At 56.1% G+C, this 14,824-nt stretch overlaps 1 protein-coding gene across 2 annotated transcripts in view; it reads right to left on the reverse strand.

The window, feature by feature from the left end:
* Positions 1 to 11,952: 11,952 nt before the first annotated feature.
* ACOX3 (acyl-CoA oxidase 3, pristanoyl) overlaps positions 11,953 to 14,824 on the reverse strand; it is a 39,839-nt gene continuing 36,967 nt past the window's right edge. For both annotated transcript variants that reach the window (XM_033105812.1, XM_033105811.1), the window contains exon 18: positions 11,953 to 13,632. In XM_033105812.1, the coding sequence (XP_032961703.1) occupies positions 13,513 to 13,632 (120 nt within the window). In that variant the 3' untranslated portion in view covers positions 11,953 to 13,512. The remainder of the gene's footprint in view (positions 13,633 to 14,824) is intronic.

The following is a 14,824-nucleotide window of genomic DNA, read 5'->3' on the forward strand; positions in this document are numbered from 1 at the left end:
CTGCTCATGAAGAAGGCAGAAGGGGCAGGAAAACTGCTCAAACTCCCCCAAAGGCACCGATGTACGAGGCCCCAGGAGAGCTGGACCCGCGGATCTCCGAGGATGGAGACAAACAGGTGATCCAGGAAGGGCAATCAGAGGCCCCAAAGCAGACCTGGGGGACACAGAGAAAGCCCCCTCCCCAGCACCTGGCCAGGGACAGTGACCTCCTCGACACCTCTGTCCATCAACCCCACCTGCCCCATCCCAGTCACCCGGAAACCACTGTGCACACAGCCGGCTCCCTCAGTTCCCCCTCCAGGAAACACACAGCCTCCAGCGGCCCAGGGCCTTTGGGTCTGGACCAGCTCCATATTCCCGCAGGCATTCAGGACTCCGCAGTCCCAGCCTCAGAGTCTGCCATCCCTTGCCAGGCCTGAATGCCTGCAAGAGATTCCGGCACTATCTTCACCCTCGGCAGGAAGGCCCACAGGTCACGTGGTTCAGCGCCCAGCCAGACCTGGCTCTCGGGCCTCGAGTCCTTGACGTGGCCCGCCTCCACCTCCTTTCTGGAAGGCGCAGGTCCCCTGGCTTGTCCCTAATGAGATGACAGGACTTGTCGTGCCATGATGGTCCCAGGAGAACTGTGAGGAGTGATGGTGGCGACAGGGAGGGGGCCGGGGCAGGGGCGGTGACAAGTCCTAATGAGAACCAGAGGGAGCTGGCCGCCCAGCTCTTCCTGGCAGGGTCCCCCGCGTCCCAGAATGCTGCAATGCTGGGTGGGACCAAGGGGGTCTGTCTGTCCGGAGCATCTGGGTCCACCCAGGGCCCCGGCTCTTTGGCAGACAGCTCGCCATGAATATGAGGACCTACTGTGTGCTGCAAAGTGCTCATCAAACCACATCTTGTTATTGATTTGATTTTCAAAATACCTCTCTGTGGGGACAGAGCCAGGAGTGCAGTTTCCAGGCTGTCGGCCTCACGTGGAAAGGTGCTGCTGGCTCAGGTAGTAAATGGCCATCGACTGTGATGGGATGGCCATCAGCTGTGGCTCATTGGCCGTCAGCTGTAACCATTGAGCCATTGGCCACTAATATAACTGCCGTGGCTAGGCTAGCAGCAAATGGGGGCTAGCAAGAAGATGGTGGCTGAGCTAGCAAGCGCGGATTGCAGTTAGCATGGTGCATTGCAGCTGGCATGTGGGGTTGGTTGGTTGGCAGACAGAAGTGGACGGCGGGTTACAGATCATGTGGATCCTGTTTCCTGTGTCTGCAATCCAGCCACCAGCGAGAATATAGTGGTGTGACTCCCCTATCTATGGCTCCGTGGGTGTTCCTTTTTGGCCTCACCATGTCCTGCGTTCTTGTGTGGGGAACGGGACCAGAGACCCGACATGACACCCTGCATGACACTCTCCTCTTCATTTTGCAGATGAGGAAACTGAGACCCAGAGACTAGCCCCTAACCTTGGTTTACACAGCTGTGAAAGCAGCCCTGTGACCTTAACCTTCTAACCCGTGCTTGTAGCCAGGACATTCCCGCTCAAACCCAAGGCACACAGGAGGCGGGGACAGAGTGCCTCCCTCAGAGGGTCACCTACAGAATCGGGGCCCTCTGGAGGCCCATGTGCCCCTCCACTCTACCCTGGAATGAGGCCCAGAGCTCTCGCTTGCTGAGAGGCCACGGAGACCCAGGAAGAGGCTGACACAGGGTCACCAGGGCCAGGTGTGTGCTACAAGAGCCCCCGCCCCAGGGTGGATGGGGGGTTTGGGGGCCCCAGTGCAGGGACGACAGTGCTGGCGGCTCCATCTGCGGAGAACCCACTGTGTCACAGGAGCCGATTCAGCGTTCCACATACGCACTCAGCGTTCTCACAGCATGTGGACCAGACAGGTGTAAGATTCCTGGAGATAATGACCGGATGGTGTTTTTCGTTCCCCTTCCATCTTACGTCCCAGCGGCTCCACACTAGGTGGTTTAGAAGGGAAACAAAGATTTACTTCTTCGATTATTCTGGGACTTTACAGTCCAGCGTCTATGACTATATGAGAAAACAAGACTGACTTTTTCCTGTTTGAAGGAGGGTCAAATGAGACAATTCAAAAATTAATTTATTTTTATCTTAATTTTTGCATTGCTAATACACGAGGGAAAGGTCACCTGTAAAGAATTAAGAATCAGAATGGCTTTGGACTTGACAATGGCTATACTAGCAACTAGAAGATGCTGGAGCGACTCCTGTAAAATGGGTTTCTGCCCACATTTTTCTGTAGGAACACGATTTTCAAACAAGAATTCTATACCCAGTGCAATAGACTGAATTTTGTGCACATCCCCCATTGGTATGTTGAAAACCTGACTCCCCACCATGTGATGGTGTTTGGAGGTGATGAGGTCACGAGGGTGGAGGCCCCATGAAGGGGATTTGTGCCCTTATAAAAGAGACCCCAGAGAAACAGAATGTAAGTATGACACTAGAAGTATCTTCTAGTTTGAGATTTAACCTTCTGGTGTAATTGGACTTAATAATGTAATTTAGCTTAGGACTTTAGAAAAGTTTTTTCTTTACTTTGCTCCCCTCTAGCCTCAGCTTTAACGATTCTGTTTACTCAAGACTGTGCATAACAGTTTCAATGACTCTGTTTACTTAAGAGGAAGGCCCGCCTCACTAATTTACAGAATAATTAGCCTTAACGATTTGTTTTCTGAGGATTGCAGGCTACCTCCTAAATCTGTTTACACTGACTTGCAGCTACAGCTTTCAGACACCTGCTTCATCAACAACCAGAGATTTCCCTCTTCACCCAAGACCACCCCCCACCCTGTATTTCCTTTGTTCTTCCTCTTCTTACTGCACAGAAAACCCTTTGGCGGTGTTAAGAGCAGGGAAGGTGGTCTTTCTGAGAGGAGTCTGCTCCATTCATTTTGGAATGAACCTGCTTTTCTTTCCACCAACCTTGTCTCTCGCTTTACAAGTGAGAAGCAGCCAGACCTTAACCCAGTGACAAGAAGACGCCATCTATGAACAGGAAGCAGGCTCACCAGACAACAACGCGGCCAGCACCTCGATTCTGGATTCCCAGCCCCTAGAACCATGAGAAATTAGTCCCTGTTCTAAGCCCCCCAGTCTGTGGTTTTCTGTTACAGCACTGGACGGACTGAGCCAGCCAGCCAAACTGTCAACCTGAGCCAGCCGGCCGGGAGGACAGGGTGGGTCATTGTCAGACAGTGGAGATCGCAGCACTTCCATTTCCTCGGCACCCTTATTAGAAAGTCAACAGAGTGCCAGCTCCACCCAACAAGGGAGCAACCCCAGACTGGGAAAGACACAGAATACCTTAATGGTCCAAAGGCCTGGAGATTTAGACAACAGGCAGCCAGATTGGCATTGGATTAGAAATAAGTACATTAAAAAAGCAGCTACAATAACACAGCGATTGATAACTGTAGGGGAAAAAGATAAGGCAGGAAAAGTAATCATAGCATAGGACTTGGCTCTGCCTGTGAGTTTCATTTACATGATTGCGTGGGTCTAACTCAAACCTCACTCTGCATTTGAACAGGGTGGGGGGAAAGGGGGTGTGGGGGGTGGGACAGGGGATGAGGGAAAGCTGACACCTCTCCTCCATAAGGCAAGGCAGCAGATAGCCACTAAGTTGAAAAAGCAAGAAGCAGCAACACAAAAGTGTTATTTCGGAATGCAGACATAAATACCAAAAGCATTAGATGTTTTGTTGTTGTTTTTTTGTTTTTAAAAAAGGAAATGGTTGCCTCTGGGGAAGAATAGTTGGAGTGGGTGGGGTAGAGAGACAGGGGATTGCTGGTTTTTATAAGCAGCCTGGGGAATTACTAACTCCGCAGATTGTACGCACATGCAACTTTGAGTTAGAAGTTTTCCCGTGAGCCATGGATAGAAGAGAGCTCCGACTGTGGCTACAGGGAGGTTGGGCCAGGAAGGGGATGGAGACCCTGCAGTAGCCCGAGAAGTGGGAGGGAGGGAGCAGGAATGAGAGGAGACCTCAGAGCCCACCAGGTAAATGTGGGCTTCCTCACTCTGTGGGGTGTGTCTACTGTCCCACTGCAGCCTGGAACACTTGGCTGCGCGCCCTGAGATGGGGGCTGGGGGTGTCACAGAAGCAGAGGCCATGCAGGGGTGGGACCACGGTCAGGGGCATTATTTGCACTTTGGTCTCCCCTCCCCCTAGATCCCAACTGGAGAACCTTGAAGGCAGGGGCTGTGGCCCCAGGTCTGGGCGAGCCCCTGCTGCCAGCCGCCTGCTGTCCTGGGCCTTCGTCCTCCTTCCGCCAGCCACCAGATGTAACGCCAACACTGACTGTTTTTCCCGTTTGAAATACATGGAGTGAGGGCCAAGACTCATTTGTATTTCGAGAAAAATACATCGTTCTGGCCCCTCCGTCCCTAGTGGGGAACAAACAACTTTCAGTGTGGGGGGAGGGTACGGAATTACGCTCACAGGCCCAGCTGTCCTTAGGGCTGTGGACTGGTTTCCTTCACAACACTGGCAAATTCAGCAATTCTGACAACAGCTGTGAACGCCTGGCTTTCTCCCATGAGCCTCTCGCCAACACAAAGAGCGCAACTAGCTAATTCCGGGATCTGCACAAGTCCTGTGTGCCCAGGTGCCCCAGGCAGTGACGTGGGTGGTGAGGGGCCGCGCAGGGGGCTCCACAAGCTGGGTCCCGAGCCGGGCATCTTACACGCTCAGGCCTGAAGCCGGCTTGAGGGCTGCCTCTCGCCAGCCACCCTCCAAGGCAGACCTACCCCTGCCTGAGGGATCTGCATGGCAGCCGCTGTCACCCTCCTCCTACCCACCTGCTCACGCTGACAACCATTGTGGGGATAGAGTCCCAGAGAGCCGTTTCCAGGCTCTCGGCCTCACGTGGAAAGGTGCTGGCTCGGTTATTAGATGGCCGTCAGCTGTGGCTGGGTGGCCACCAGCTGTTACTGTTAGCCATTGGCCACTAATATAACTGCTGTGGCTATGCTAGGGGGTTGGTTGGTTGGCTGGGAGAGAAGAGAAGCGCGGATTGCAGTTAGCAAGGGGTTGGTTGGTTGCAGAGAAGAGGACGGCGGGTTGCGACTAGCAACTGGGGTTAGCAGTGTGGGTGGCGGATTGCTTCCTGTGTCTCACCCGGCCGCCAGCGAGACTGGGGTGCAGGAAGACCCCTTGTTGGGGTACTGGCAGATGTTTGCTTTTGTGTCTTGACCAGCCGCCATCAAGAATGCAGTGGTTTGACTGCCCTGTCTGTGGCTCCGTGTCGTTCCTTTTTGGCCTCCCCATGTCCTGCGTTCTTAGGCGGGAGCGGGGGCTGAGACCCCGCCTGACAACCAAGCATAGGCTGTCACTCCTTTGTCCTGCGGACCACCTGCGATCCACCACAAGTCCTGAAGGCACTACCCCCAGCAGATCTAGAACTTTCTCACCACTTCTGCTGCTCTGAGCCACCATCGGCTGGTGCCTCCCTGGGGGAGCCTCTGCCTGTGCCGCTGCTTCTGCCCTGGCCGCCCTCGGCCTAGCCACGCCCAGCCTCACTTGGCCCACAGCACGTGCCTGTCTGGCGTTGTGTGTACTTCCTCGTTCATTGTCTCCCATGTATGGCTCTCTCCCCACTGGATGCCAGCGCTGTGCATGCCTGTCCCGGGATGGGGCGCGAGCAGGGCCGGAGCTCAGCGAGCACATGCTGAGTGAGGGCATGCACGTGCTGATTCATATCTTGAAGGGCTGCTGCTGGAAAAGGATCAGAGGGGGCAGGGCAGGGGGCGCAGCCTGAGGGGGCCTGATGGAGGAAAGCCGGGGCAGGGGGTGCTGACATAAGGGCTCAGGAGGGCTTCCTGGATGAGGTGTGGCTCGTCAAGTCGGCCTGGCTCTGTACATTCAGGGAGAATGACTCCCATTAGCGGCTCAGGAAGGATGCCTCACCTCCCTGCCGATCGGAGCTCAACTTTAAAGGAGCATCTGCAGAGGGCCGGAGCCCTGGCCGCTCATCCCTGTGTCCCAGGAACTAGCAGGTACCCAATTCATTAAGGCCTTCATCCATGAACTACTAACTGGACACTTGTCACATACGTGCAAGGCTCTAGAGACCCAAAGGAGAACCACAGAGCTGTGGCCCAGCCGCACCAGCAAGAGAGCATGCCTTGAGACAGAAGCCAGCCACCTGGGTCACAGAGAGTGAGGGTTGGTCTGGGAACAGCCCACAGAAGAGCAGCTGCTAGGAGGACAATGAGGGGAACAGTACTGGAGGCAGAGGGAACAGCCTGTGCAAAGACTCTGAGCAGGAGGCCTCAGCTGCCCCTGTGTTCTCAGAGGGGCCTGACAGGATGCCAGGAGGACAGCACTTGGCCCTTCACGCAGCATACTCAAGCCAGGGAGGGCCAGAGCTCTTTTAAGCTGACATGTTCCAGTGCAGCTGTTTGTGTTGTTCACATATCCGACAGCGGCCTGGCAAATGTGCCGCTGAAATCCTGCTTCGTGTTTTGGTTTTAGTTTGTGTTTTTCTTTTTAAGGAAAAACAGCTGCAAGGCCAAGAGAGGATGGATGTTTTGGAGAAACTGCTGATACGACAAGCCCGGCGTACAAACTCAGGGCCAGGCCCCAAACAGTCCGTCCCGTAGGGCTGGCCGCAGCGATCCCGTGCACAGTCTGGGCTGAGCTGAGTTGCCCATCCAGGGGTCCACAGCAGGGTGACATCCCTGCCCCTCAGGCCTCAGACTAAGGCGCCACCTCTACCTTCCCTTATGTCTCTAGGACAAGAGCACTCCATGCAGGTCAAGGGCCTCAGCCCAGCTCGCTCAGTCAGGAGCCCAGCTCGTGCCAGGCTCGTGCCGTCCCCCAGGGGTGGGACCCATCCTCTGTGCTCCCAGATGCTCAGGCTGCACTACCTTCCTCCCTGTGACCCTTTGCAATGTTGACAGCAGCAGCAGCAGCAAGTTACCGTTTACTGAACACCTAAAGTGAGCTGGGCCCGTTATCGCCTGGAGGCCTCCCCGGAGCCCTGCCATGTGGGTGATGCTGTCCCATTATACAGATGGGGAAACTGAGATGCCACACTTTTGCATCAGCTGCCTGAGCCCTGGAGTGGAGGCCAGGAACCCTGAAGCCAACATGAGAATTCATGTCCCTCCCAGGTGTCTGGGTCCAGCTGGAAAAGGGGAGAAGAGGCAACGGGGTCAGGAAAGGGTGCTGGCTGGAATGGGCTTGCAGGCTGGGTTCTGACGTCAGCACAGCCTGGGGAGGGCTCCTAAGAGGACGGCAGCCCACCACCTTCCCCACCCCGCCCCCTACCCCTAGTACAGGGTACCTGGGCTGCCACATGGCTGTAGGTTAAAGCAGAGCAAGAAGGGACCAGAAGGTCCAGAGAGGGTCCAGTCTGAGGCCAGCTGAGGGTGAGGTGACTGCGTGCAGGGAGCAGTGTGGTATCTAGTGGCAGCCAGGGCAGGGGAGGGAGACACAAGGGAGGTCCACGGAGACCAGCATGTGAAGGGCCCTGAATGCCAGTCTGAGGAGCTTCCACCCGACTTCCAGGGGCCAGGAGCACAGGGAGGGCGCTCCCTGTGGCCCAGGTGTGATGGATGCTGGCTCACAGGGGCGTGGAGAGGAAGGGCTCCTGACGAGGGAGCACCAAGCTCGGCAGGACCGGGTACCAGGGGGCCGAGGGTGACACGTGGGTGTCTGGCTGGGGATCCCAAGCACGCTGGCTTCCCTGGGGAGGGAGAGGGATAAGCTACGTTCTTCAGGACCTGGCCACAGCTATCTGGGCAGCTGAGACGGGGACCCAGGGCTCCTGGCGTCTGCTCAGCACTGTCCACTCTGCCTCCAGACACACGACGGGCAGCCCTTCTCTCTAGTCCTGGCCGTTCAATGGGGACCGAGGGCCAGTCACTATGAGGGAGCAGAGAATAAAACCTCCTTTCAGCCCAGCTCCTCTGAGGAGCTGCCCCAAGGAGAGCAGCCTGCCAGGAAACACAAATGTAAGTTAAAACCACAGGGGTCTCTTTCCACCCATTAAATTAAAATGCTCTGAAACAACTGTGCCCAGCGCTGGGGGGTAAGCCGGCAGCCGGTTCCCGGGCTCTATTATTAACTTTATAGCTGGAATAATGAGCTTGAAAAGCAAACTTGTATCAGCCATTAAGCAACCAGAAATTTTGCTTCTGGGAGTGTATCCTAAAGAAATAATCCCACATACATGGGAGAAAGGACACATGCTCCATCCACACACACACACGCCCGAAGTGTCAGAGCTGAACAGGCCTTTGGAAGTCAGCTCTCCCACAATTTTGTATATGGAGAAACTGAGGCCCAGAAAGGACCAGGAGCTCACCTCCAACCACAGAGCAAGGACTGGGCCCAGGGGCCGGCATCAGCATCCTTCAGCCAACATGAAGACTTCAATGACAAGCATTTGAGGACACTCACCGCCACCCCAACCCCAACCCCGGCCAAAAATGGGGCGGTCAGGGCAGAGGCAGGAGAACGTCACAGCCCAGACATGTCAGGATTGGGTGGTCTTTCTCAATGGTTATCACAAAGCATGTCAGCTTCGCACAGGTGGCTGCCAACACACGTGAGAAGTAGGAGTCTGCTCACAAAGCTGAGTATTCTGGACTCAGCTGCCTGGTGGCCGTGGGTCTCACATCCTCTGTGCAGGTGCGACTGATGGCAGGTCAAAGGTGGGTGTGGAGAAGCCGGCCCCTGATGGGAAGGGGAAACAGCACGTGCCGGGCAGCCAGGATGCCGCACGGAGCAGGAGACTTGCCCAGTGCTGGCTGAAACAGGCGGTTTGTCCCACCAACTGGAGTGTTCCAGGACCCTGCCCATTTCATGGATTTTCTCATTCCTGGCATCCTCACGGTCTCAGAACAGGTATTGCCTTTCAGGTGCGCAGGTGGGGGAGGGTGAAGGAGCTTGCCAACAGTCAATCACTTTCTTGAAGCCTTCCCAGAAACCCCCTCCCAAACCTTCTGCTTACACCTCGTGGCCAGACCTGTAGGAGGCCCAGGGCACCCGTTTGCTGAGGCAACCCTAACGAGGAAGCAGACCGAGATGTATCCTCTCCTAGTCCTGGAGGCCGGAAGTCCAAGGACAAGGTGTGGGCAGGGTTGTTTCTTCTGAGGCCGCTCTCCTTGGGGTGTAGACAGTCACTGTGGGGACAGAGCCAGGAGTGCAGTTTCCAGGCTCTCGCCCTCACGTGGAAAGGTGCTCACTCGGGTAGTAAATCGCCATCAACTGTGATTGGATGGCCATCAGCTGTGGCTCGTTGGCCGTCAGCTGTAACCAGTGAGCCATTGGGCATTAATATAACTGCCGTGGCTACGCTAGCAAAAATGGGGGCTAGCAAGGAGATGGTGGCTGAGCCTGCAAGCGCGGATTGCAGTTAGCAAGTGAGGCGGTTGGCAGAGAAGTGGACAGCAGGTTGCAGATCGTGTGGATCCTGCTTCCTGTGTCTCCGACCCAGCCGCCAGCAAGAATATAGTGGTGTGACTCCCCTATGTATGGCTCCGTGGGTGTTCCTTTTTGGCCTCACCATGTCCTGCGTTCTTGTGTGGGGAGCGGGAGCTGAGACCCTGCAGGCCACCCTGTATGACAGTCACCCTCCCTTCTCCCTGCGTCCTCACAGGGTCGTCCTGCTGTGCACGTCTGTGTCCTAACCGTCTTCTGATAAGCGTATCAGTCACGTTGGATCGGGGCCCATCCTAATGACCTCGTTTCACCTCAATGACCTTAAACGCCAGGTCTCCAAAAACAGCTGTCTTGTGAGGTCCGGGGGGTGAGGACTTCAACATACGAATTTGGAGGGATTCAATTCAGCCCCTACACACAGCCCTGCCAGCTGCAAGGGAGGCTGGGAAACGGGGCGTGCCCGAGCCTGGCCGCACAGTGGGGAAGGCAGCTGCAGCCACGTGCACCCACCTCTGCAGTCTCACCGCCGGCGCCTCTGCCCCGGGAGGATGTGAGACCCGAGTGGCCCAGCACTGGGACCCCTGTCTCTCTGGGCCCCACTGACTCTGTTCCCTCTCCTGCACCCCTGGCTCCTTCTGGGCAGGCCCTGCCCGTGGGGCTGTGGACCTGGCAGGCCTGCCGCGGTGGCAGAGAAGGGGACCCAAGGCAGCAGTCTGTCTGGCACCAGACTGATGGGCCCAGCCTCCTTGTCACATGACCTGGGCTGAGCCCCTGTCAGTGAAATTCGGGGCATGAGGAGATCCAACAGGTCACTTAGATGAGGGGCCTGGCACCAGCTCGGCACACAGTTCGTGCTCAGCAAGTTGGTGCTCAGACTCAAGCAGCCTGGCACCGATACAGAGCACCCGTGGCACCTGAGGTGGCTCACTGGTGGGAGGCAGGGGGTTTGCCAAAGGCGCTTATCATCAGAGTTTGCCTGGAGGCCTCTCTTCCCAAGATGCTCCCCTGGGGCCTGGCATTCTCAGAAGCCCACTCCTGCACCCACTCCCCCCCCACCGCCGTCCCCAGTTGGGCCTGGACTTAACGTCAAGCTGATAACCTGGACACCATGACCTCACAATGCCTGGATCTTGGGGGTAAGGAACGGAAAGAGTCCTGCCTCTGAGATGAAGCAGCCGCCGTGGGTGGGCTGCAGGGAGACAGCCAAGCAAACACAGACCAGACACCCATCCGATGCCAACAGCTGGGCAGAACGCCCGCCCCCTCCTGTCCCCACAAAGGGCTCTGTGTCCCCCTGGCTGGGCCGGTGTCACAGCTTTCTGAGCACAGCGTTGTCCCATGGGCCAGCCAGGCAGGGCTGGGGTACTCTGGGATGTAGATGGGGCACAGGGGTGGGCACCGTCCACAGGGCTGCTGTCATCTGATCAGCATCATTGTGACTGTGGCTGTGGACAGGAAGCCGAGGAGGGGAGGAGAGGTGAGAGCTCTGCAGAGGTGCAGCCAGACCGCAGGCCTCCCGCCCCCCAGGGCCCTTTCTGGGGGCAGGGTGCCTGCCTGGACCGGCCTACCCTCCCTGGGGATCTAGTTGCCTGGTTCTAAACCTTTACTCCTCGTGTGTCCCAGCAGCTCAGCTGCGAACAGGCGGGTGCGCATACCCTGAAAGCCAGCAACCAGACGGCCACGTGTCCCGGTCAGGCTTGTACGTCCCCAGCTCCTCCTGCTTTGTGTTCCCTAAGTCACTAGGGCATCCTTTAACCTCCTGCCTGCCCCAAACACTCGAGACAGACCCACCAACCACACTTGTTCTGAGGCTTGGTGTGTCCTGGTTCTCAATCTAGAAATGCGGCTGGAAGGGCCTGAGGGTGGAGAAGGTGGAGGGAAGGAAACTTCTAGAAAGAAGAGCTCACAGCAGAACACCCAGACAGGGCATACAATGGTGGTGACCTGACCTCTTGAATCACATGATACGTTTCAAAGAGCCCGCCAGTTGCAAATTGCCGGCAGTTTCTGTCCAGCGGTGGTCCAGTGTGCTTTGGAGCCAGTGAACCTGGGTTTGCACCCCAGCCCCGGACCCAAGGTCAACAGAAAAGCCAGAAATGCCCCGATCAGGCTCAGTCACTCACTCATCGAGGACCGGAGGCCTGCTCCTGCAGGGGTGAGGTGAGGCGTTTGGGCCCCGCGAGACGCCAGTGGCAGGAGTGTCGGAAGACCCACGAGCCAGTTCCTCACTGAGAAAAGCCACAGGGTCAGGCAGCCCGGCCCACAACATCCCTCTCCTAAAGGGGACACCTGATAAAACTGGTGTGACCCCAGCTGAGGGACACATACTGTCCTGGGCGGGGACCCAGCCGGGGGGCCAGGCCTCGGGCCCCCTGAGGCGGCCTCCACAAGAAACGGAGCTCTGCTGGCATCAGCAGGCTCCTCTGACTTACTGTTGGGACTTGCGTTCAGAACCGACCCATCTAAACTGTTAAGGGTTTGGAATATTGTCTGTTGTTCCCATCTTTCTAAAAGGAGGCACCGAGGAATGTAATGGACGAAACAGCCCTCAGAAACACAGAGGGTTTATTTAAAACCAAGGAAACCACCCAGCCAGAGATATATTAAATTCAGGGGGATTGCTCCCTAGTTAAAACTGTAACACGGACACTAGCAAGGGCCTGCTGTGCCTGCCCTGAGGGTGTGCTGGCGCCTTGGACGTCAGGGGTGCGTGCAGGGGTTCGGGTCAGGCCTGGGAGCCTGGTCTAGCTCGGCTGCTTCCGGGCCGTCTAACCCACGGCAGTCAGATTTCTTATGTGTGCAACAGGCATGACAATATCATTCAGCTCACACAGTTGTCTGAGGGTCCGGTGAGATGGGCAGAAAGTTCTAGCGTGCAGTTAATGTTTGTTCAAATTAGCCGCTATCCCCACTCGGATGCCCCGGATGCTCTGTGGGGTGTGTGTGCGTGCACGTCCCTTTTCTAGGCATGAAAACTGAGGCTTGAGAAGTCAAGTAGCCACCCCCTTCATTTCCAGAGCTGGAAATTTGGTCTTTAAAAAGATTCCTGCCCTTCAGGTGCTCAGAGGTTCTCCGGGCTACTTTGAAAAACAAGCACCGGTCATCACTTGTTCAGTGCCACTCTGTGCCCTCTGGGCACCTGGGTCACATCACCTGCAGGGCTCCAAGGTGACCTGTGGCCTCCTGGACTGATCACACACCAGGAGCGTAACCCGGCGGCCAAAGGGCGACACAGGTGGGGCTGAGGGTGACAACAAACCAGCAGCCCGTCGTCCTGACCCTGGAAATACGAGCGACATGGCGGGAGGCGTGCATCCGCCTCCTCAATCTGGTCTCACTGGTCGGATGGGCTTTCACAGACCTGGGCAGTGCAGAGGGCACGCGCACACGCACACGTACACACACACATGAAGGGCTTGCTGAGCACACGCTCTGCGGGGCCGAGGAGCACTGGGGAATGGCCGATGGTGGGAACAAACCGATTCAATAACGTGGACACACCTGGCGGCCAGGACTTCAAATTGACCATTCGAATCGTGACAAATTTTTTTCTTTGAAGTTTCTTTGACAGAAACGTTTAGTTGCACCCGAGAAAGCAAGAAAACTGATTTTCATCTCCTTGAAAATCTTACATGATGTCATTCAGATGGTCTGCAGTGCAGATAAGTGAGGCTGTCATTTAATTACACGGAAAGGCAGGTAGGGAGGAAGCATCAGGCTGGCAGTGCTATGTAAAACCCTCAGATGAACGCAAAGCATTGGCTGACCCAAAGCCCCTCATCATGAGCAGTTGGCTTTCGATTCCGCAGATAAAAGCGGGATGTGCACCGTTCTACTCATCCAGCCAACAGTCCATCGGGAGGATGTGATGGTATAGGTGATCTGTTCACACAGCAAATCACAGAGCGCTTCGGGGTGACCCCTCGAGGGGACTCGGGGGCCCTGCCAGGACGGGCCCGGCCCACCCTGGGCGCACAGGACAGCCAGCCAGTTAAGGGCAGAGGTGCGTGTTCAGAAGGCTGGCAATTTCCAGGCCTGTGGGAACTGGAATTTGAGCTCAGTGTCTTCATTGGCTTCATGAGACTGAGCTGAACGCTTCCTGGAGAAACTACAGTTTCGGTCTCAAACTTCCTATGACCGGCTTGTTGGCGGAAAATTCCGGCCACCACGACGCCCTCTCCAGCACTTTGCTTTCCTGAAGGATGGTGGTCCAGAGGTTTTTATAGAGCTGTAAAAAATACACACGTCAATAAAAAAAAAAAAAAATTCCTTAGATGGCCAAATGTGCAAATGCAACTCCCCTTGTAAACTTGTTAAAACCCAGGAAATTCTCTCCTTTTAAAAAATTCTCACTTTTTAAAAAAATTTTAAGATGACTTAAATTTATATACACGTAAACCTTTTTTGCCCCCAGCAGAAAACAATGGGGAAAATGCAAGTATAAAATATCCATCAAGTGCATTTAGGAGAACTTCCCACTCGTCCTTTTCTTTGGAATTTCTCATCGAGGGCAGACCCTGCTTCCTGACCAACTGTGGCCATGATGGAATTCTGCGAGTCTGCGTTTCTTGTTTGCGCTGGTCTGTCCCCGGGCACCCACGTGGCTGCTGGCTGGCACGCTGGAGGTGCAGCTGGGCAGCAGGATGACAGCCATCAGGCTGGCCTTGCTGTGTGGGCCCCCGAGTCCCCTGGGCCACCAGACCTGGCACACACTGTCCCTGGCTGCCTGCCCCACTGGGCCCGCAAGCCGTCTCCTCCAGGGAGGTCAGCCGAGTCACCTCCCTGGACAAACGTAGAGCACCAGTCATCTGAGAGGACAGTCGTGAATCACATCAACTATTGACTGAGCCCTCACCCGCCCCCAGCAGTCAGTGCCCAGGCCACGAGCCCGGGGGACAGATGAGCCACAGGGACAGGAAGGGGCCTATTTTGTGCCTGGCTGATGTGGACCAATTTCACTCTTAGAAACCACTCCCCCTGCACCTGCCAAATGCGCTCAGCGACGGCCACTGCTCTTCTTGGCTCCCAGAGACAAAACATGGGCTTTTGCTCCACGCGTCATAAATCCGAGGTCACGTGTTACAACTTGGAGCATTACGCTTCATGTAGTGGTCGTCTCGCATCATCTACCACTGCGTTTGTTCATTTACAATGAACTTCTTACTAAGTAGCACTTGGTTAAAACATCAGTCCTTAAACTGGGAGAAATGCGCATAGTATAACCCGTCCTGTCGCTGGCTCTGGTTTCAGAAGGGGCCCCATGGGGGGGGGGGGGGGCGGGGCGGCCTCCTCTACTCCTCACTCCCCCGCCCCAGGCCCCACGTCTGGGCTGCCCTCTGCAGAGCAGGCACAGGCTCCATAGCCGGCCGCTCTGGCCCCTTCTGGAGAGGTGACTATTCCCGTGTGCTCAGGGGTCCCCG

Source organism: Rhinolophus ferrumequinum, chromosome 5 (assembly GCF_004115265.2).
Source record: "Rhinolophus ferrumequinum isolate MPI-CBG mRhiFer1 chromosome 5, mRhiFer1_v1.p, whole genome shotgun sequence".
Taxonomy (NCBI): Eukaryota; Metazoa; Chordata; class Mammalia; order Chiroptera; family Rhinolophidae; genus Rhinolophus; species Rhinolophus ferrumequinum.